The following is a 19,127-nucleotide window of genomic DNA, read 5'->3' as shown; positions in this document are numbered from 1 at the left end:
AGGGCACAAGGCCGCTCCTGTAGATCTGGAGGGCCCAGCATTGCCCTACAAAGGAATATTTGTGAGTTTTCTGACCTTAAAGTTTGCCGTGTCCCTTGAATCACGGGGGACTTAACCTTCCCTTATCCCCTAGTTTCCCTTTTGGAATGCCGAGGTCTCGACTGTGTCCTGCCCACCACCTTACGTTGGAAGCATGTGACTTCCTGGCTCTCACAGGCTCACAGCTGGAGGAGCTGTCCTTGGGTGAATTGCTTCTGGCGTTCTGCCAGCGTCTGGGCTAGGAGATGCAAAAGTGAGACTTGGATTGTGAAGGAGCTGACACTTGGGCTACTGTTGGGATAGACAGAAGTCACATGTGAGACTATGGCAGCCTGGTTCGGCAGCACATGCCTTTAATTTAACACAGGGGAGGCTAAGGCAGGGGGACTAGGCGTTCCACATCGGTCTGGGCTCTCCACAGTGAGAAGGATGGCAACTGAGGGGCAGAATGCTGTCCTCAGAGGGATCATTTTTGCCCCTCCCATGTTCGTTTGTTGGGAGCCTAACCCCAAACACATGGTTTTAGGAGGCAATACCTTTAGGACAGAGTTTGATCATGAGAGCAGAGCGCTCACCAATGGGATTATTCCTATTGGAAGATCCCTGGAAGGTGAGGGAGGAGTTTACTGATAAGACAAACATGTTTGAGGCCCTGGGCTCCATCCTTAACACTCTTGCACAGGCACATATGCTTCTGTGCACACACACGATGTCCCTGGATGCCTGCTGTGCCTGCACCATGTGGCTAAGGCAGAGGATGACCATCTGTTTAGCAGGAAGCAGAGCCCACTAGACATGGAATTTTCTGGAACTTCAACCTGGGACTTTTAGACCTCCAAAATCATATGTGGGTAGTTGGGGCTACCCATGATGCATGTGTGGAGGCCAGAGGCCTGCTTTGAGTATCTCCTTTTATTCTTCTCCACCTTTGCTTTGAGACAGAGTCTGTCACTGGATTTGTAACCATTTTGGCTAGATGGGCTGAGAAGTGAGCCCCTGTGGCCCACGTGTCTTACCTCCTCCACACACAGCAGCTCTGGGCTTACAGGCTGCTGTTCTGTACTCCTCTTGCTCTACTGCTTGGGCTGGCCTGGTTCAGGTTAGTCTTGAACTTCAGACAGTCCTACCTTAGCCTCCCAAGTGTTGGTATTACTAGCATCCGCTGCCATGCCTGTCTTGAGAAATACAAGACAGTATTCTTGTGCCTAGTTTATTTGTTCAAACAAAAACAGGCAGCAGATAGGACACCTGCACTTTGAGAAAGATTTCCATGGTTGTTGAGTTGAGGAGGGAAGGTTAAGGAGGCACAGTGGCTCTCAGAAGACCAATGAGAGGCTGGTCACCAGGCCCAGGCAGGAGACGATGCTAGTTATGGACTAAGGTGGAGACTGAGAGGATGGAGAAAGAGGCTCGGGAGCTAATGATGGACTGGGCAGTAGGGCAGGGGGAATTATGGTAAATCTGAACTCTGTCTGCAGCTAGGCGGGCGAGGCAGCCTCTTATGGAGGCAGGAAGCTATGGAGAACTGAGCTCTGGCTCTAGACTCAGGCTGGTCTCTGGTGCCTGGAGGCCCATGGACTTGTGGTTCAGAGAGGAGCTGAGAATTAAAACAATAAGCTGGGGGCCATCTGCACGTGGATAAAAATGAAACCACAGGGGTGAAGGACTACAGGAACAGGACCTGACTCCTTCATTGGCTGTTAGGTGTGCCAGCAAAATTATGGGCAGGCAGCCAGATAATAGAGAACCACTGACGTCAGTCCTGAAGGCCTCTGAGGCATGGTGGCAAGCAGACTATGTCCACATGCTAGTCAGGGGCCCTAGCCTGTGGGTAAAGAGACTTATTTAACCGAAGCACCACACCAACCATGAAATTTCACAGTGGCCTTCTTGTCAATTTCCACTGTCCTCAAGGACAAAGAGGCCTTTTCTGTCCCTGTTTTGCCTCTTGTGGTATGAGCTTCATGAAAATGCTGGTTCCCTCCATGGTCACACATGATTTTCTGCTCCCCTGGGCTATTTCTCTTGAGATGGGGGAGGCAGTGAAGTATCCCATGAGCTTCCAGTGTCTTCTCATTAAATATCATTGGTCAGAAACGGTTTGTGTATCCATCTCTTAACCTCCCGGGTGATGATACTACTTTCAATCATGACATCCCCTAAACTGTTAATTAAGGAGGAGAGGGTAGGTTGGGTGCTGGACCACTGTCATGGGGCACCAGCATACGTCCCCACCTCCCTTAGGGTGTTTGCTCTAATGTGGGGCTGAGAAGTCAAAATCACTCCTCTCAGACTTCCTGGATGCAAGAATGCTGACCATAAATTAAATTCGGCCGGTGGAACACATTTGCCAGGGCTCCGGATGGCAGAGGTGGGCAGGGCCCTTTACTACCTATGACTCTCATTGCTGTCAAGATGGCCTCGGAGGGGCTGAGCGCGCTAGCAGCATTGCAGCACAGGCTACCAGCATAGCAGAGATGGTGCGGCCGAGGTCTCCTGGCTCCTAGATGTACCTGTGTTGCTTTTGTTTTTGACAAAATCGCACTATGCCGCACTAGGTTGCCTTGGACTTATTCTGTAGAGCAGGCTAGACTGGCTTGAACTCACAGGAGACTTGCCTCCTTCTGACCTCAGTGTGCATTCCTGACCACCATCACCCCTTAACTGGAAGAAACAGCTGAGGACTCCATCTTTCCCACAGATCTTTCCCTGCATTAACGGCCTTCTGCTTCATAGAGATTTACCTAGAGTATAAGCCCTCGATCTAGCTAGCATGGAGGTTGTTTCTGAACTGGATACTACAGAGGACCAGGACAGTGTGTCGTCCCAGAGGCTGCAGGTGGGAAGCTAAGCAGTGCCATCCTCAGACCCCATTGGAGACTGTGCGTTGCAGGTAGATTGTCTCATAATGCCACCATTGTTGGAGCACTAGCACACTGTTCAACTCTTAGCCATCTGTCCGGAGGTGTGTGGAGGGAAAAGCTATAGGCACTAGGGGGCGGGTCTAAATACGGTCCCGTTAAAGGTCTGGAGGCGCTGGAGAGTGGCCAAAGTCCCTTTAATATCCCTGAATTGCGTTACAAGTAATACTGCTGAAGATGGGAAAGGAATAGGGGTGAGGGGGTGAGTTGGGGGTACGACAAGGGAGGGTCCAAAAGATTTAGCATGCATGGGAAATTATTGCTGTCAGAAGTTCCTATTTACAGGGTCAGCACCCTCCATAATTGCTTCTGGTGACCCCTCTCTCTCCCACCATCTCTGCAGCCTCCCTCCGGGAGCCTGGGGCTCAATGAAGCTCCACCCCCTCCGAAGCCCTAGAGAGCAACCTGGGGCGGTCTGCAGTCTCCACCCTCTTTTGTGGCTAGGGGGAGGGGAAGGAGGTCTGAGCGTCCAGGGCTCTTGCCCACAAAGGGAACACAGAGGGACGTGGGAAGAGGCGTGTGCTTAAAGCAGAGGGGGCCGGGCCGGTGCGCGCGGAGGTGTGTGCTTCGGTCCTCGCCCGGGCATGCAAAAGCGCGGTGGAGGAGGTAGTGGTGGCCAATAGGCGCCTGGCTGGCAGTCCCGGCCCCTCTGCCCGGGAGAGTTGCATAGTCGTGGCCGGGAGAGAGCACTCCTCCCGGGAACAGGCCAGAGGCCCCAGCGGGGTCCGGGGCTCAGTCGGTCCCTGGAACCTGGGGTCCCTCTGAAAGAGGAATAAATAAGAAACAAAGGGAGAGGCTCCAGAAGGGCTTCCTGGGACAGGAGTGGAAGGCTCAGAAGGCCGGGGACCTGCCCCCAAATAGGACCTTCTGATGGCCCCTCCCCTGCCAGATGAGGATCAGCAGGCTCCGCCTCCCCCCATTTCTCCAGGCCTCTTCCTAAGGAGTTCAGGCTCTGATGTGGGTGGGCTTCTCCCTAGACCCATAAGGGGAGGAGCAGCGAGCGACGGCCTTGCTGACTCTGCCCTTTGACTTCCCAGTCCAGCTGGGGAAGCCAGACAGTCCCTGGGTGAAGCCAAGAGATTAAATAGAATAATAAATAGATAAATAAATAAATACACAAATAAATAGTGGAAGGGGCCCTGCCGGACGAGGGGATGTGTCCATGGGTGAGGTGCTGCTCCAGGCTGTCCTCTAGCAATGGCCGAGGCGAACCTGTAGGCCCGGGGTGAGGGAAAGTGCTCAGAAACTGGGAAATCGCAGCTCCAGGCCTGAGGCCTAGGCGGGAATTGTCCTGGGCCAAGAGGGGTCACCTGAGAGGGCAGAGCCCTGGGCTGCCTCCCAAGTCTGTTCCCGGCTAGGAAAACTGAGGACTGGGGAGCTACTAGAAGGAAGAAGGAACTGGAGAGATCCGGTTAGACTGAGAATGTCAGGTGGAATCGCTTAAGTGGCTGGAGCTAAGGCCCAAGCATGGAAGGGCTCAGGGATGGACAGGCAAATGACACCAAGAATGGTGAAGATTAGATTCCTGGATGGACAGACACAGACAGACAGACAGACACCTGCACGCATGCATGAGCTCGCGCGCGCGCGCGCGCGCGCGCACACACACACACACACACACACACACACACACAGAAATTCAGCAGAGACCCAAGGATAGGACTGTGTGAACAGGGAAACTGAGGCAGATAGGAAATCAAGGGTACATTTGGGTTTAGATTGAGGGCTCCAATAAAGGAATGGCCAATGACTCAGCTGAGAAATGCGAAGAGAGATCTAGTGAAGGAACACAGCCTAGAGTCGGGGCCGGAGAAACTTCCAGCGCCGGGACCTGGAAGAGGTACGGACCTGGTGCCTGAGTTGGGAGCCTTAAAGGCCAGACATGGGGTCAAGGTCCGAGTGGTGGCCAGAATGGACAAAGTAGGTGGGTGCGAAGGAAGATCAGATGCAGGAAATGAATGGTGGGCTTAGTCGGGGTTGAAAAGAAAGTTCTAGGCCAAGATAGGGTTCATCCCCACCCCACCCAGGGCGCAGGCAGGGGAGACGCAGACTGAGGGATGGGAGAAGCCTCTGCGGGCATCCCGCATGGCAGAGGCTCAGCTGGCCGGGCCGGCGGAAGGCGGAGGCTCGGCGGCCTTCACGCAGGCAGCCTCGCAGTGCTTGTGGAGGTAGGACTTGAGCGCGAAGCTCTTGTCGCACTGGCGGCAGCGGTAGTGCTTGAAGGCCGAGTGCGTCTGCATGTGCGCGCGCAGGTTGGAGCGGTCGGCGAAGGCCTTGCCGCAGTGCGCGCAACCAAAGGGCTTCTCGCCGGTGTGCGAGCGCATGTGGCCCTGGAGCAACCAGGGCCGGGAGAAGGCCTTGCCGCACACGCCGCACTTGTGGCGCAGGTTGTGCGTGAGCACGTGCATGGCGAGCGCGGGCATAGACACGTAGGCCTTGCCACACGTCGGGCACTTGCGCGCCAGCTGGCTGTCCAGGCTGCGGTGCGTCTGCTTGTGGCGGCTCAGGTTCGACGACGTGGCGTACGTCTTGCCGCACTCTGCGCATGCGTGCCGGTGCCCGCCTCCCGCCGTCGCCCCCGAGCGCCCCGCGCGCTCCCCGCCGCCGCCCCCATCCCCTGCGCCTGCCGCGTCCCCGCCAGCCCCGGCCCGGCGCCGCCGCGAACGCCCATCAGAAATGAAGAAGGCGTCCATGGAGTAGCTGTCGGTCACGGCCGCCTCCCCGCGGAAGTAGCGCGCCGACAGGCTGGACTGTGGGCTCTCGGGGTCGCTGTACTCCTCGGACGCCGCGGCCGGGTAGGCGGGCTCTGTGGGCGCCAGCTCCAGCCCAGGCTTCTGCTCGCCATCATAACCGCTGGGGGGCATGCAGTGCGCCACATAACCTGCGGGTGACAAAGAGGAGTGTGAGGCCGAGGTGGGGCTGGGGTTGTTTCCCCGCAGGTTACCCTAGGCCAATGCAAACCCAGCCAACCTGGCAGGAAACCGGCGCCCATGCAGCCTGCCCAGTCCGGTCTAGAATCTCCCTGAGTAGAAAAATCTCCTCTGTTGGTGCAAAGGTTGACTCAGTTCTGCGCATTTGCCCCGCACTGTCACTAGTACGCACAGCAGTGAAGGTAGCTTTACACTCTGTAGGAGACTGAGGCACAGAGGGACAGGCAAGCAATCTAAGCGTGGAGCAGCCTCTGCACCCTAAAGATGCCCCCCTCAAACCCCAAGAATGTTCTGCCGTTCCACCGTTCCGCCTCTGTAACATGCGCAAATCTCTGCCTTTTAAAAAATCAATTAATTAATTAATTAATTAATTAATTAATTAATTGTTAGGAGACTATGTAGCCTTAGCTGTCCTGGGACTTGCTGTGTAGTAATTAAGCTAACCTGGAATTCACAGAGATCCTCCTGTCTCTGCCTGTCTGAGTGCTGGAATTAAAGGCATTAGATACTACACAGCCTTTGCCATCGCGGCATTTCTTTTTCTTTCTTTCTTTTTCTTTTTTCTTTTTCTTTTTTTTTTTTTTTACTTCGTGGCATTTCTTACCTGCGAACGGAGCTTATAGGTGGTGCATGTTTTGCTCCAGGTACTCGGGAGTGAGAGGGAGGCCGAAGCAGGAGGATCATTTGAGGTCAGGAATTCGAGACCAGTTTGAGCAACACAGTGAGACCTTGTCTTTAAAAATGCTTGCTTTGAATGGAGCTTGTAATTAATTGGACACCCAGCTCCAGAGTCTTTGACAGAACCCAATGTAAAGTGATGGATGGTAAACGTCTAAGTATTAAGTACTTACTGTTTGCCAGCCTAGACTTCATGCTTTACAGTTTAACTCCATGACCATTGACCATGACCCGTTTCACATGTAAAGAAATTGAGAGTGCACAATAATGTTATATAAACATTATTGTTAGCATAATAATTAGACTTCTTTCTTTTTGCCTGAAAAAGTGGTTTCAATGAAGATTATTATTGTCTGCCTCTCCCCCTACACTTGGAATTCTCTAGGAATGGGTCTGTATACTTGGCCCTGCCTGGCACACAGTAGGTGTGCAATGAGTAAATGTTGCATAAAGGAATCAGAGTCCCAACTAGACCCATGTGCCTGTTCTGGAGGACCCGACAGAGTCAAGAGTGTGGCTTGTCATAATGACATCAGGATAAAAGTCTTCCTGAGCCACACGAACGTGTGTGTGTGTGTGTGTGTGTGTGTGTGTGTGTGTGTGTGTGTGTGTGTGAGAGAGAGAGAGAGAGAGAGAGAGAGAGAGAGAGAGAGAGAGAAATACAGACACACAGACACAGATGCTCTCTCCACCTGCTCTACTGGAGTTTAGACCAGAAATCTTGTCTGTCATGCGTTTGAGTGACTGCTGTATGGGCAGGCTGAGGCTCTCTCAGGGGAATCTGTAGGGGCTTCTGGAGATCAGGGGCCACCCCATTTGTCTCTGACTCCCATGGCCTCTTCTGATCTTAGTCCTTTCCCTGGGGACCCTGGGGGCTGGGCTCCTCTGAGAGCTCCTCACAGACACTGAGCAAACTTATCATCCAGCACTTAATTACCAAGTGTTCCCATTGTCCTTTGCTTCCAGAGAACAATAGGGGTTAGGCCCTTCCCCAGCTTTCACAGCTGAAGAGTGGCAGTTCCATTTGGCTCTCTCCATCTGACCTCAGGGACCTGTGACGCCCTCTGCCCATGGCTTCCTTCATGAAGGAGCAGCTGACTTTGTAAGCACGATTACAGTTATGTCTGGCAGGCTGGGTACTTTGGCCAGCGTCTTTCCCTTAAAGGACCTGGCTGACCATCCTCCAGGCCTCTTCCTCTTTTGGCATTTAGGATGGACACACTACTGCCCAACACCACTAGTCTGTGTCCATTTTTCTTGGTTCTATCTGTGGCCTGCCCAGGACCCTCTGCAAACAGAACAGACTGGGAATCAGGTGGATGACTCAGCAGGAAGGTCGGAAGCAAGGGGACAATGGTGGTGAGTGTTTTCTAATTCAAGAGGCAGGGTGACTGGCCCAGAAGCACTCATCCCCTCTCCCATCTGGAAGGCTGGGACTGCTCATGCCGGGAGCCAGTCTGACACTTTTGTCAAGGGCTGGGTTATTTATTTCATGGGTGTTCTCAGACACTCTCCTCCTTTAGCCTGTCCACATGGTGTACTGAGCTGTTTACTGAGTACTGGTGGGTGCCAGGCCCTGCACTAAGCTCTATTGCCACTTTGAGTCCTTACAGAAGTCTCTGACAGATAAGGAAACTGAGGTATGGAGTGATGGGACTTTGCTTATGGGGTGGAACACAGAGGGGAACCTACTGCACCACTCTGTTCCTTATACCTTAGGAGACACCCAAGGACGGGTAGGGGCTAGGCCCCTCCTGTCTCCAGGACCCCAGCCAGTGGCACCTAGTACATTGGAGTGAGTGTCAGAGATCAGCAGCCAGGCTGTCAGCCATCCCGTCCACCTGCTCTCGGAACAGGTTCACACCTCAAAGGCCATGGAAGGGGGAGGGCAGTTTGACCCCAGGACACAAATGCTATAGTAGAATGACCTTGGGCAAGTCATCTGTCTTTCAGTGTCTTGGGTCCCTGTAAATGAGGTATGAGATGAGATCTGTTGGGAGTGGTCATGTGATTTGGTCTGATCATGTGACCAGCAATTTATTTATTTATTTATTTATTTATTTATTTATTTATTATTTTCAAGACAGGGTCTTACTGTGTAGCTCTGGTCGTCCCGGGTCTCACTATGTAGACCAGGCTGCCCTCATACTCACAGAGAGAGCCTCCCAAGCGATGGGATTAAAGATAAACATCACTGTGTCCAGCAGTGACTACCACTTTGTATGCCCTCTTCTTAGTGGATGGTGACATACTGGTTAAAAGCATGGCTTTGGAGTCAGTCTGTCTGCATTGGGGCTCTCAACAATATCAGTTCCAGCTGTGTGATTGTGGTGGTTTGAAAGAGGTGTCCCAGTTGGTGGCACTGTTTGGGCAGGCTTTGGAGGTGTGGCCTAAAGGAGGAAGTCTGTCACCAGGGACAGGCTTCGGTGTTTCAAAGCCTCACACCATTCCCAGTCTGCTCTCTCTGCTTTGTGCCATTGGAAATGTAAGTTCGCAGCTTCCTGTTCCAGCCCCCATACCTCCTCCACTCTGCCGTCATGGACTTGCACTCCTCTGGAGCCATAAGCCTCAATAAAGTCTTTTATAAAATGTTTCCTCAGTCAAGGTGTTTTATCATAGTGAGAGGGAAGCAACTAATGCAGTGACCTCCGCCATCAGATCATCCCTTGCTCTCTCCTTCCCTTCCTTCCTCCCTCCTCCTTTGGACTTGAGCCCAGGGCCTTGTGCATGCTAGCCAAGCACTCTGATACTGAGTTACATTCCCCCCCATAGCTGTGTGACCTTGGACAAAACACTCGACTCCTCTGTGCCTCTGCAATGTCAGTAGAGGACCCCCGATGAGATGCCTGGCTCTGTTCGAAGGGTTTGGCATATGTGAGTACATTCTATCCTCACAAAAGTGTGGTTACCCAAACACCAAGCCCCAAGGAAGGTAAGTGACACACCTGGGGCCACAGTTCTAGGGACATTGCCTGTCGACTTGTTACTCTCTAACATTGGTTCACTGTCCCAACTCTCCCCAGCTGTATTTTTGTGTTATGGTCTCCTTAGCATCCATCTGGGAGCTTCTTGCTGCTTCTCTCTGGGTTTCTGTTTCCTCCTCTGGGTTGTGTAGTTTCCCCATCATGTATGTTCTAATGAAAAAGACTGGTGTATAGTAGGAGCTCAAGGATCTTTCCTACACCCTGGTGTGCTGCGTGTGGTGCCCTCTTCTGGTCACTTCCAGTACTGCAGCATCTTATCCTGAAACAGGGCTCTCTGTGGAAATAGGGATTCTCCCAACAACAGCTGCTCATTTGCCTAGAGATACTTATGGGATCGCTTTCAGGATCAGCACCAAGGGTCCCCAGCCTATGAGAGTTATCATCAGTTAGGAACGTCATATGATGACACTTTGCTTGGCCATGTTAGGATTGGGTAGTTCTTTGTGATGTCAGCAGGTTGCTTAACCTCTCTGGGTTCTGCGTGCAGGGGAAGAAGGATGCACTAAAAACCTTTCTGTATCATGCTAAAGTCAATCCCTATGTGATGTCTTTTGTCCCCTTTACATCTTACTCCTCGCTTCCCTTTCCCTTCCAATCCACAGATGTCTCCCTGTGTGACACTGGGCAAAGGACTCAGGTTCAGTCCACCATATCTGCACAAGGGAGTCCATAATGGAAGCTAATGCCTGTAAGGAGATCAAACCCACACCATGCACACGGCATCCAGCCTCTCAAGCCATTGTCATGATCACTCCTGTGTTCCTGATGTTGTCCAGAGATGTAGTGTCTCACGCTGTGTGACCTCTTTGGCCTGAACCTCAGAAGATCCTCAAAAACACTGTACATCAGGCCTTCACCCTAGCATAGAACCCACTCGGGGTTGGGATATAGAAGTTTGTCCTCCAGCTGACAAGCAGAGAAAGGTTCTTTTGATTGGGTCCTGCCCAAGTGGGGCACAAAGGGAAGACACTTGGCTTACCCCCTGACTGACCTTAGCGGTGTGACCTCAGGTAAGTGCTGGGGCCTCTATAGTCTGAGATCTTCCCAGGGACAAGGATCAGAAGAACCTCTCCCAAGCTTATGGGGAGGACTCAGAAGGTGTGCATGACACTTTACAATGTCGAAGAGTCTGCATGCTTGGGACTGCGGCATCCATTTAAAAAAAAACAAACACCTGATGCCATGGGAGGGATAGAAATTTTAAGGCTTAACGTGCTGGAGCCCCTTTCCATAGTCTCGTGTACCTGCCTGATCCTAGGGTGGGAGAGGAAGTCTTGCAAATCCTACTGTGTCTGCTAGCCTTGCAGTCAACACCAGCCGGCCCTGGGAACAGGTGCTTCAGTGTGCCAGAAGCCTGGTGAGGGCAGAGGACTTGCCCAAGGTCACTAGACAGGGAGTCAGGATCCATAGCCAGTATTTTCTCCAGAACATCAGAGAGAGACTGGGGGCCGGCCTGCAGAGAAGGGATAGAGAAGCAGCTGGGCGGGGTTGTTTTAGTGCCACACAGTTGACCTGTGTCTCCTGGGGCAGTGATGTGATGGAGTGGGGAGAAACTGTAGCTCTGGAAAATGGTCCAGCTTTCTGTTTTGTTTTGTTTTTTTGCAAATGATGATACTAAACCATAGTGACTCACATTTACTGAATATTCACTGTATGTGAGGCCCTTGCTGTGACTTACGACATTAGCCCAAGTCTAAGGTTATATCTTCCCATACCCCCTGGAGAGGGGCCTTGATTCCTGGGGTCATACCACAAGCGCTCATTAGAGCCCGCCTGTGGCCTCCTTTTCTTAATGAATGGATCCAACCCAAAGCTTTTCTCCCTAGTGTTCCCCAACACTCCCAGGGTGCCAAGTTTCCCCCAGGGAACTTCTAGCCCAGTCCCACCTTCCCGTTCTGGGATGGGAAGGGGGCTGCTGGGTTCCTGGAGAGGACTCATCCTGCTGCAGTGGGGGCCGTGGGGATGCTGCGTGGGTATATTTAGAGCTATTTCTTGCTGTGCCAGGGCCTCAGGCCTCAAGAATCAGCGCCAGCCAGCTGAGCAGAAAGCCAGGTCTGTCAGCAGCAAAGCAGGATAAAAATAGTTTCTCCTGTCTGCTCACAAAGCTGGGCAAAGGGCTGGGTAACTCCCCCTCCCCCTATTATAGCATCTTTGTTAGCTGTTCCCTGGGCACTGGACCAGAATGACACCCACCTTCTCCAAAGGTCTGGCAGCTGGTACCTCTGAACATCTGTCCACAGGGGTGCAGGGGGCAGAGTGCAGGGTCTGGCTGAACACAACCAGGGCTGTAGAGCCCGGGGCTGATGCCTACTGACCCCAGCCAGACCCAAGGGGCTTCTAGAGAATTCCAGCTCTCCCCCCTAACCCCCGGCTCCTGAAATTCCCTGTGTTCTGGGCTTTCCTAACAGTGACCCAGTTCCTGTGGCTCATAAGGAGGCCCACAGCTCTGTGGGAATCAATAGGAAAGACTTTACAAGAGGCTGGCCATGGTGATAGAAGTATGTGCCTCCAGGTCTGGAGGTGTGCTGTACATGGCCCACCACCTCAGTGTTCCTCATTTCTGCCCCAGAAGGGTACAATCAAAAGAGTCTATTCCAAAGTCCCTCACCTGGAGGCTGGCAGCAGACACGTACTCCAGGAGAAAACAGTGGGGAAGCAGATCCAGAGACCTGGGCCCCCCAACTCTTTCAGCAGCATCTCAGCTCACCCCCAATAAGGCTCCCAGGCTCTGGGCCCTGGAGCATCCAATAATGGGTGTATGACAGGTCCTATTGTCTATCCCCTTCAGAGTCCTCCAAGCCTTTTTTGTTTTGTAGATGGAAGCAATTACTCCAGGCTGCCCTCCCTCAGCACAGGAGGTATGTGTGCATGTGTGTGACTCCAGAGATGCCGGGATGTGTACTGTGACTGACCTAAGGGCCTTGATTACTATCCAGCCCTCTCAGGAATCACTGCCAGCCCCCAGCTCTGCATTGGTCCCCTATTCTATGTGAGTACTCCACCGTACTCCCACTGAATCCTGATAATTCACAGGGAAGCTAGACTCGAGTCCCCAGTCAGAGCCGAACTAGCTCATGCTTAGCTGTTCCTTTCATGAGAGAGAAACTGAGGCTGATGAAAGGTGAGTTAAAGCTACCCCCTAAAATTCTATCCCAGTCAGGCTTGAGATAGGTCTGGAATGACCTTGGATTGGAAATTGCACCTAGATCTTAGTCCTGGTCCAAGAATCTTGAGCTGGACCAGTTTCTAGGCATTGTGAATGTGTTCTGAATACCAGATTTGGCCCTGTAACCTTAGACACTGACCTTGGTTGCAGTCTAAGCCCGGTCCTCAATCTGAGGTTGGATATCAACGATGGGCTGGGTTATGTAAATGTCTTTAAGGTAGACCTCAACTCTAGACCAAGATCAACATGGCCAAACGCCACATGGTTTCAAACACATGGGCCTGCTGTGTGTCCTTGGGCACTTACCCCGCCTTCTCTGGGCTCCCTCTGCCGAAGAATTGGGATAGCCCTCTGCATTCCCAGATGGACTTTTTGAGGTGTGGGAAGGATATACTGCAGCTGAGTCTATTTAGCTGGGCTCCCGGGCCCAGCTCTGGAGCGACTACTCGGCGCCATCAGATGCAGCAAAAGGAAGCGGGAGCCAGTATAATGTGGTCAGCTAGATAAGCCCATGGGTAGGACAGGAGCTTTCCTCAGCCTGCTGGGGGAGGCTTAATGTAGCTGCAGAGGGCAGACAACTGTGTTATTGGATCGGCATTGATCCCTGTCTGCCAGGGAGGGTGCACTCTGCAAGGGTGTGGGTAAGACAGGGCTAGGGTAGAGAGGGGGGCCATGGCTCCCAGCTGGAGGTTGGAGGCAAGTGTGAGGGGAGATGGACACTCCAGGAGATGTCCTTGGCAGAGGTCCACAGAGACCACTGATATGCAGGCGGTAAACAGCTGCTCTCTCTCTAAACTGCAGAGTCCCAGCACAGAGCAATGGGCTCTGGGGCTGAGAGGGTAGGCTTGGTAGAGTTGGGAGTCTAGGTTCTGGAGGTGGGGGGATGAAGGAGAGTGTGATTTGGCATTTCTATGCTTAGAGGCACCCTGGAAGCAAGAGAAAAAAAGACTCCCTGGAGGAAACCAACTCTAGAGGGGTCACAGGAGCCAAGGGGAAGAAAGTACATCTTGTTGAAAGGCTGGGGAAATTAGATCTTGTCTCTATTTCTTCTCAGGGTTCTAGAAGACTCTATCCTAAGTTCTTCTAACTTGGAGGGAGTGTCCCTTCCTTATTAGAGGTTCTGTGGGCCTAGAGTCAGTCTGGAACCAAGTACACATGATGTTTATTTTCAGAGGCTAAGAAGGGCAAGGAGTGTGTGTGTGTGTGTGTGTGTGGAGAGAGAGAGAGAGAGAGAGAGAGAGAGAGAGAGAGAGAGAGAGAGAGAATGTGTGTGTGTGTAGGGGTGTTCTCTGGGAACTCTCTAGAATTCTTAGGCACTCCCAGAGCTGGAGGGGTCTACTTCATTTGGGGTCCTATGCTTTTATGAGGAACACTGCTTGACTTCTACATCTATAGTTCTCCCTTCCAGGCCCAGCACCCCCAGTTTCATCCTTAACCCTGCATCCCAAGCTGCAGAAATGGTTTGTATGAGAATCTTTCTAATAACTGGAACTACCTCCAGCCCTGGGCTGTCCCTCTGCCTCCCTCCTTCTCCCTCTATACATCCCTCTTTCTCCTCATCTCCCCTCCCCTCTTTCTCCTTGTTTACCCAGCACACTTATACACACTGGGGGAGAGAGGAAAACTGTCAGCTCAGCAATTTTTCACACTTCCCTCAAATGCTCAGCAAGGTTATTTCCGGCAGAGCGGAGAGACAACGGGCCACCAGGAGCCGGCAGGCTCTCTGAGGACCCTCAGAACACTTACTCATGCAGGGAGCCCTCATTGCACAGTCTGGACCACACCCCATCCAGGGAAGAGGCCCTTGAAAAACAAGGAAGAACAGAACCTATGTTTTCTAGTTTAAAGGCCAGAAAGGCCATCTTTCCTGATTTCCACACTGACCGTTCACAGCCAACAAGGCAAGGTGGCCCAGGCTGGATGACCTATTCTGCTGTGAGAGCTGGCAGAGACAGGCCTGGGAAAGCTACCCCTCTCAGACATAGCAGGGGTGAAGAGAGCCCCCAAGGAAACCATGACAGTGGATTCCCTTAGACCCAGTGTCTTCCACATCAGTTAAACCTTCCACAGAAACAGAGCTTGTCTTGGAAACTTGGAAGGATGCTTACCTAGTTCATGACATCTACACTCTTGCACTTCTAGGGAAGGGAAGTCACTTGTCCAAGGTCATGGTACAAGTCACAGACCCAGAGCCACCCTATTGAGTATTGAGCTCCAAGCCAGGCAGGTGTTTAGAGCAGCTCCTAGGCTTTCCCAGAGGCATGGGAGTTGATCCCTTTAGGAAAGGGACAAAGACAACGGTGGTTTTAGGCTGCTGAACCTGGCGGGACTTACAGAAAGACAACTCCGTCTCCATCTTACTTCCCATCATTCACTAAGGGGCTTTTTCCAAAGCCTCTTTGGACGGGATTCAAGGCAAGGCATTCTCCTGCCTCCTTTCTGAGGAACAGCCTGCAGTTTTGGCTGTGCATGAGAAATTCTCTGGGTTTCTTCAGCTGGCCTGCGGACAGGTTCAGGCGGGCTGCAGGAGTTTTATATTAGTCTCTTAAGGGATCTCATGGATCCCAAACCTGGGGAGACTTTACCTCCTACCAGCTCTCAGCAAGACTCCCCAGCCTTGGCACAACCCCGGGTCCACTCTCTGTCCTGTCAGCCATCTCCCTGGGCCTTCCACCCCAAGGTCCTGGAGGTCAAGAAAACAGGATAGCAGAGTGGGAGATGTGGGCAGAGCAGTGACGGAAGGGAGGTGTTCCTGTAGGTGGCTAAGTGGTGTTAGGAGCTGAGGGGCTCTAAGAAGCATCCTTGATCACTGTCTAACTTCTTTGACCTTGATGAGGTCACAGAGCCATTTGCTCAGCAAATTCTCTTTACCCGGCTTGGCAGAATGCTGGCATGTGGCTGAGTGCTTGGAAGTCCCCTAGGAGATGCCCCCACCTGCCTGGGTTCCTGTCCGCCACTTCAGTGCAGTTCACCAGGGTGCCCAGTTCAGACTTACTCTTAGTGCCTCGCTCCTCGCTCTTCTTCCCCCACCCCTGTGATGTCAGATGTCTCACTACCAAAGTAACCCCTCCTTCCCAGACACCTGTCCTGGAGGGGCTGATGAGTGCTATTATGAGCACCCCTTGGTGAGGAATAGGTTCACAGAAGCACCCCTCTGTTGCTCTCTGAAGGTCACCCCCTTTGGGGCTTGCATGACCTCTTGTTCCCCAAATCCTCCATCTGACAAGAACTTGCTCTAAAGAAGAGATGGGGTGTGGGGGTGGGGCAGGATGTGGAGGGTTTCAGAGGAACTGCAGTTTTGGTTGTTGGGGTAGGGTGAGAAGCTGAAGAGAGGGGAGTGCAGTCTAGAGGACCAGGAGGGAACCCCTTCCAATAATCTCATCCTTTGAGCCCCTAAGACAGGCCCAGCCTTTGGCAGGCATGTGGCAGAGGGTAACAAAAGAGTTGGAGAGAGGAGGGCTGGAGGGCACTTGTCTGCCATTGCCAGGGGGAGTATGGTCGAAGGGGGGGCGGGTGCTCCCACTTTCCCCAGAGAGCCAATCTCCTTCCCCTGGCGATTGGCAGTCCTGGTCCCTTACCTTCCCACCAGGGAGCACGCAGGCAGCTCTCTCCAGTTTCTCTCCCTCAACAGTGAGAAGGTACTACAAGCCACCCCCACTAGCCTTTTAGGGGCGTCCTCTCTCTGTCACCCCTCACTCCAGCCTTATTGTAGGGCCACAACTTTCAAAGTCCCGGCTGGCGCGTGGCTGCGGGATGAACCGACCCTGCCACTTTCCTTTGTACGACCTAGCCCCAGCCCCGCCCGGCCGGTCCTCTGGAAGTCCCGGGGGTGCACTCGGCCAGAGACGTCTCCTCCGCGGTTCCCTGCTGCAGCCCAAGTTGGGGACCCTCCGCTTCCCTCCCACAGGGCCCACTCACCGTTGTCCCCCGGAGGCCCGCGGGTACCGGGCAGCACGTAGGCAGTCTCCAGGGGGTGGTAGGTGGGGGCTGGCACCCCGCTGCACTGGAAGCCATCCGCTTTGATCTTCTTCACCAGGAAGGAACGCGGCATGGTGCAGCCGGGCGGGGGGCTCGCGGGGCACCGGAGGCCCGGTGGGGGAGGCGGCCGGCCGGCGCGATTGGCTGTCGGCACGGGCTTCAGCACTGGACAGCTCCCAGCGGGCGGGCGGCCGCGGAGCCGGCGGGGTGGCGACGGTCGCGGCTCGGGCTCCGGTGCCGCTCGGGCGCGGCAGCGGCGGCGGCGGCGGCGGCGGCGGCGGCGGCGGCGGCGGCGGCGGCGGCGCGCACACAGGCGGTCGCTGGAGCTGTGTTCAGCACTCCGGCTGCCGGCTTTATATGGGACGCAGGCTGGAGGAGATCAGGTGGTCCCCCAGCAATGGAACTGTTCAGCGCTCTAATCCATCAAATGTCCCCCAGGACAATCGCTCCGCACACGTTCCCCTGAACCGGCGGTGGGGGCAGGCCAGGCGCAGAGAGGAACGAGCAGCGAGCAGGCAGGAGGGGAGAGAGTGAGAGGGACACAGGCGGGGAGAGAGAGAGAGAGAGAGAGAGAGAGAGAGAGAGAGAGAGAGAGAGAGAGAGAGAGAGAGAGAGAGAGAGAGAGGGAGAGGGAGAGAATGGGAATGAATCAGAATGTGTGCGAGTGTGTGTGTGTGTGTGTGTGTGTGTGTGAGAGAGAGAGAGAGAGAGAGAGAGAGAGAGAGAGAGAGAGAGAGCAAGAGAAGGACAAAAAGACAGGAGAAACAGACAAGAAAGACACAGGGAGAAAGTGGCAAAACACACTCAGGCACCCGCAGGAGAAAAAGAGAGGTCAGGACACAGACACACAAAAAGGATGTTCTCTACACACACCCCGAGGGGGATGCGAAGAAAGGGAAAGAGAGGTGCTAAATAGAGGGAGAAGACAAGAAGATTGAAGGGTGAGCGCCCCGAGCAGGTGGAATTCAGGCACATGAGGACTGGAGGAGGAGGAGGAGGAGGAGGAGGAGGAGGAGGAGGAGGAGGAGGAGGAGGAGGAGGAGGAGGAGGAGGATGAGGATGTAAGAGTGAGCGGGCCAGCCACCACCCTCTGTCTGTAGTCGGCTCCCTTTGCCCCAGTTCTGAAGTGGCAGTGTGGATGCCCAGATCTAACTAGTCTCCCTGCCCCCAGCTTGGGCTCCTACTAGAGCCCCCTGTTGGGTTTGGGATTCAACTTTCTTCTTCAGAACTGGTGGAAAGAGCGGGTCCCCCATTGCCGATGACGGCCTCGCTCAGCCGGTCCTGTTCCGGTGCCTAGCTCAGGCGAGAGCTGCGAGAGGAAGTGAAAATCGCCCAGTAATTAATTTCCCTGCTGCCGGGGGGTGGTGGTTTTGACACATCCGAGGCTGTGTCTTTCCCTGAAGCGGGGGAGCAGACAATAGAGACACGTGGACTGCGAAGGGGGAAGGGGGAAGGGAGGGGGAGCGGGGCTCCTGCTGGAACCCTTTGCGGGTCAGCTCCTTTGTCTCTGGATGGATCTAAGAAGACCCCCCTTCCCCAATCCAGTCCAAATCTGGGAGAGCAACCATGCCTTGGAACTAAGGAACTGGAACGCTCTGCCTCCTGCTCAGAGGCAGTCAGGCAAGCCCCGGGGTGGTGGATCAGCCAGAGTAAATGTGGGTAAGGTCAGTGTGCTGGAGTCCCAGTATTGGACTCTGGGGATGCAGGGCTCTTCCTGGACCATATCATCTATTATGGATGTAAGGCTGATGGAGTGGGAGGTGTCCTTGGGGACTGGGTCTTCCAGTGCCAATTGGGAGTGGAAGACCAAATCACACAGGGACTCAGCAGCAGTTGACCCCAAACCTTTAAGTGTCCTCTGGCACTATGAAGTCAAGGGATATGACAGTGCTGGAAGTGTGCCTAAGAAACCTCCCAGTAGCATTTGGGTCCCTGGTCTTGCCAGGAGTCTGTACAATCTGGGAGTCTTTCTGTTTATCTTCCTAGCTACATTGCTTCCTATTCTGCCCCTTGGGTCATCATCATCATTATTATTATTATTATTATTATTATTATTATTATTATTAATTATTACCCCTCAGGTGACCTCAGCTCCTAACTCATGGTCTTCATCATCCTCTTGTACTCAAGCCTCAAGGAGTCTGCTTCCAGCTCCTTAACCTCTAGAACTCTGCAAAAAATGACAGCGTGTCATTTACTCCAGCTGACTCTACTTGTCCTCAAGACACAGCCCTCCTAGAGAGGGTAGCATTGACTTCCACCATTGTAGACAAAGCCAGCTTGCCCACCAGTCTCTGAGCCTGTAATATAAGGGATTCATAACACAGCATACTCTCAACAGCGTGTGCGGGAATCTCCCAGCCCACTTACCATATCGCTGTAGAACCTTGGGCAAGTTGCCCAACTAACGTGTGCCTCAGTTTCTGCATTT

The 19,127-nt window shown here is 53.4% G+C and overlaps 1 protein-coding gene across 1 annotated transcript; it reads right to left on the bottom strand.

Moving 5' to 3' along the window:
- Positions 1–3,080: 3,080 nt before the first annotated feature.
- Positions 3,081–17,026, bottom strand: Scrt2 (scratch family transcriptional repressor 2). The gene is given in 2 exon segments (NM_001191905.2): positions 3,081–5,841; positions 16,637–17,026. Coding segments are annotated over 2 exon segments (918 nt in total). The 5' UTR covers positions 16,770–17,026; the 3' UTR covers positions 3,081–5,056.
- Positions 17,027–19,127: the final 2,101 nt, after the last annotated feature.

The sequence above is a fragment of the Rattus norvegicus genome, chromosome 3, assembly GCF_036323735.1.
Source record: "Rattus norvegicus strain BN/NHsdMcwi chromosome 3, GRCr8, whole genome shotgun sequence".
NCBI classification, from domain to species: Eukaryota; Metazoa; Chordata; class Mammalia; order Rodentia; family Muridae; genus Rattus; species Rattus norvegicus.
The sequence above is the reverse complement of the archived record's forward strand: the minus strand, read 5'-3'. Positions and strand labels throughout refer to the sequence as shown.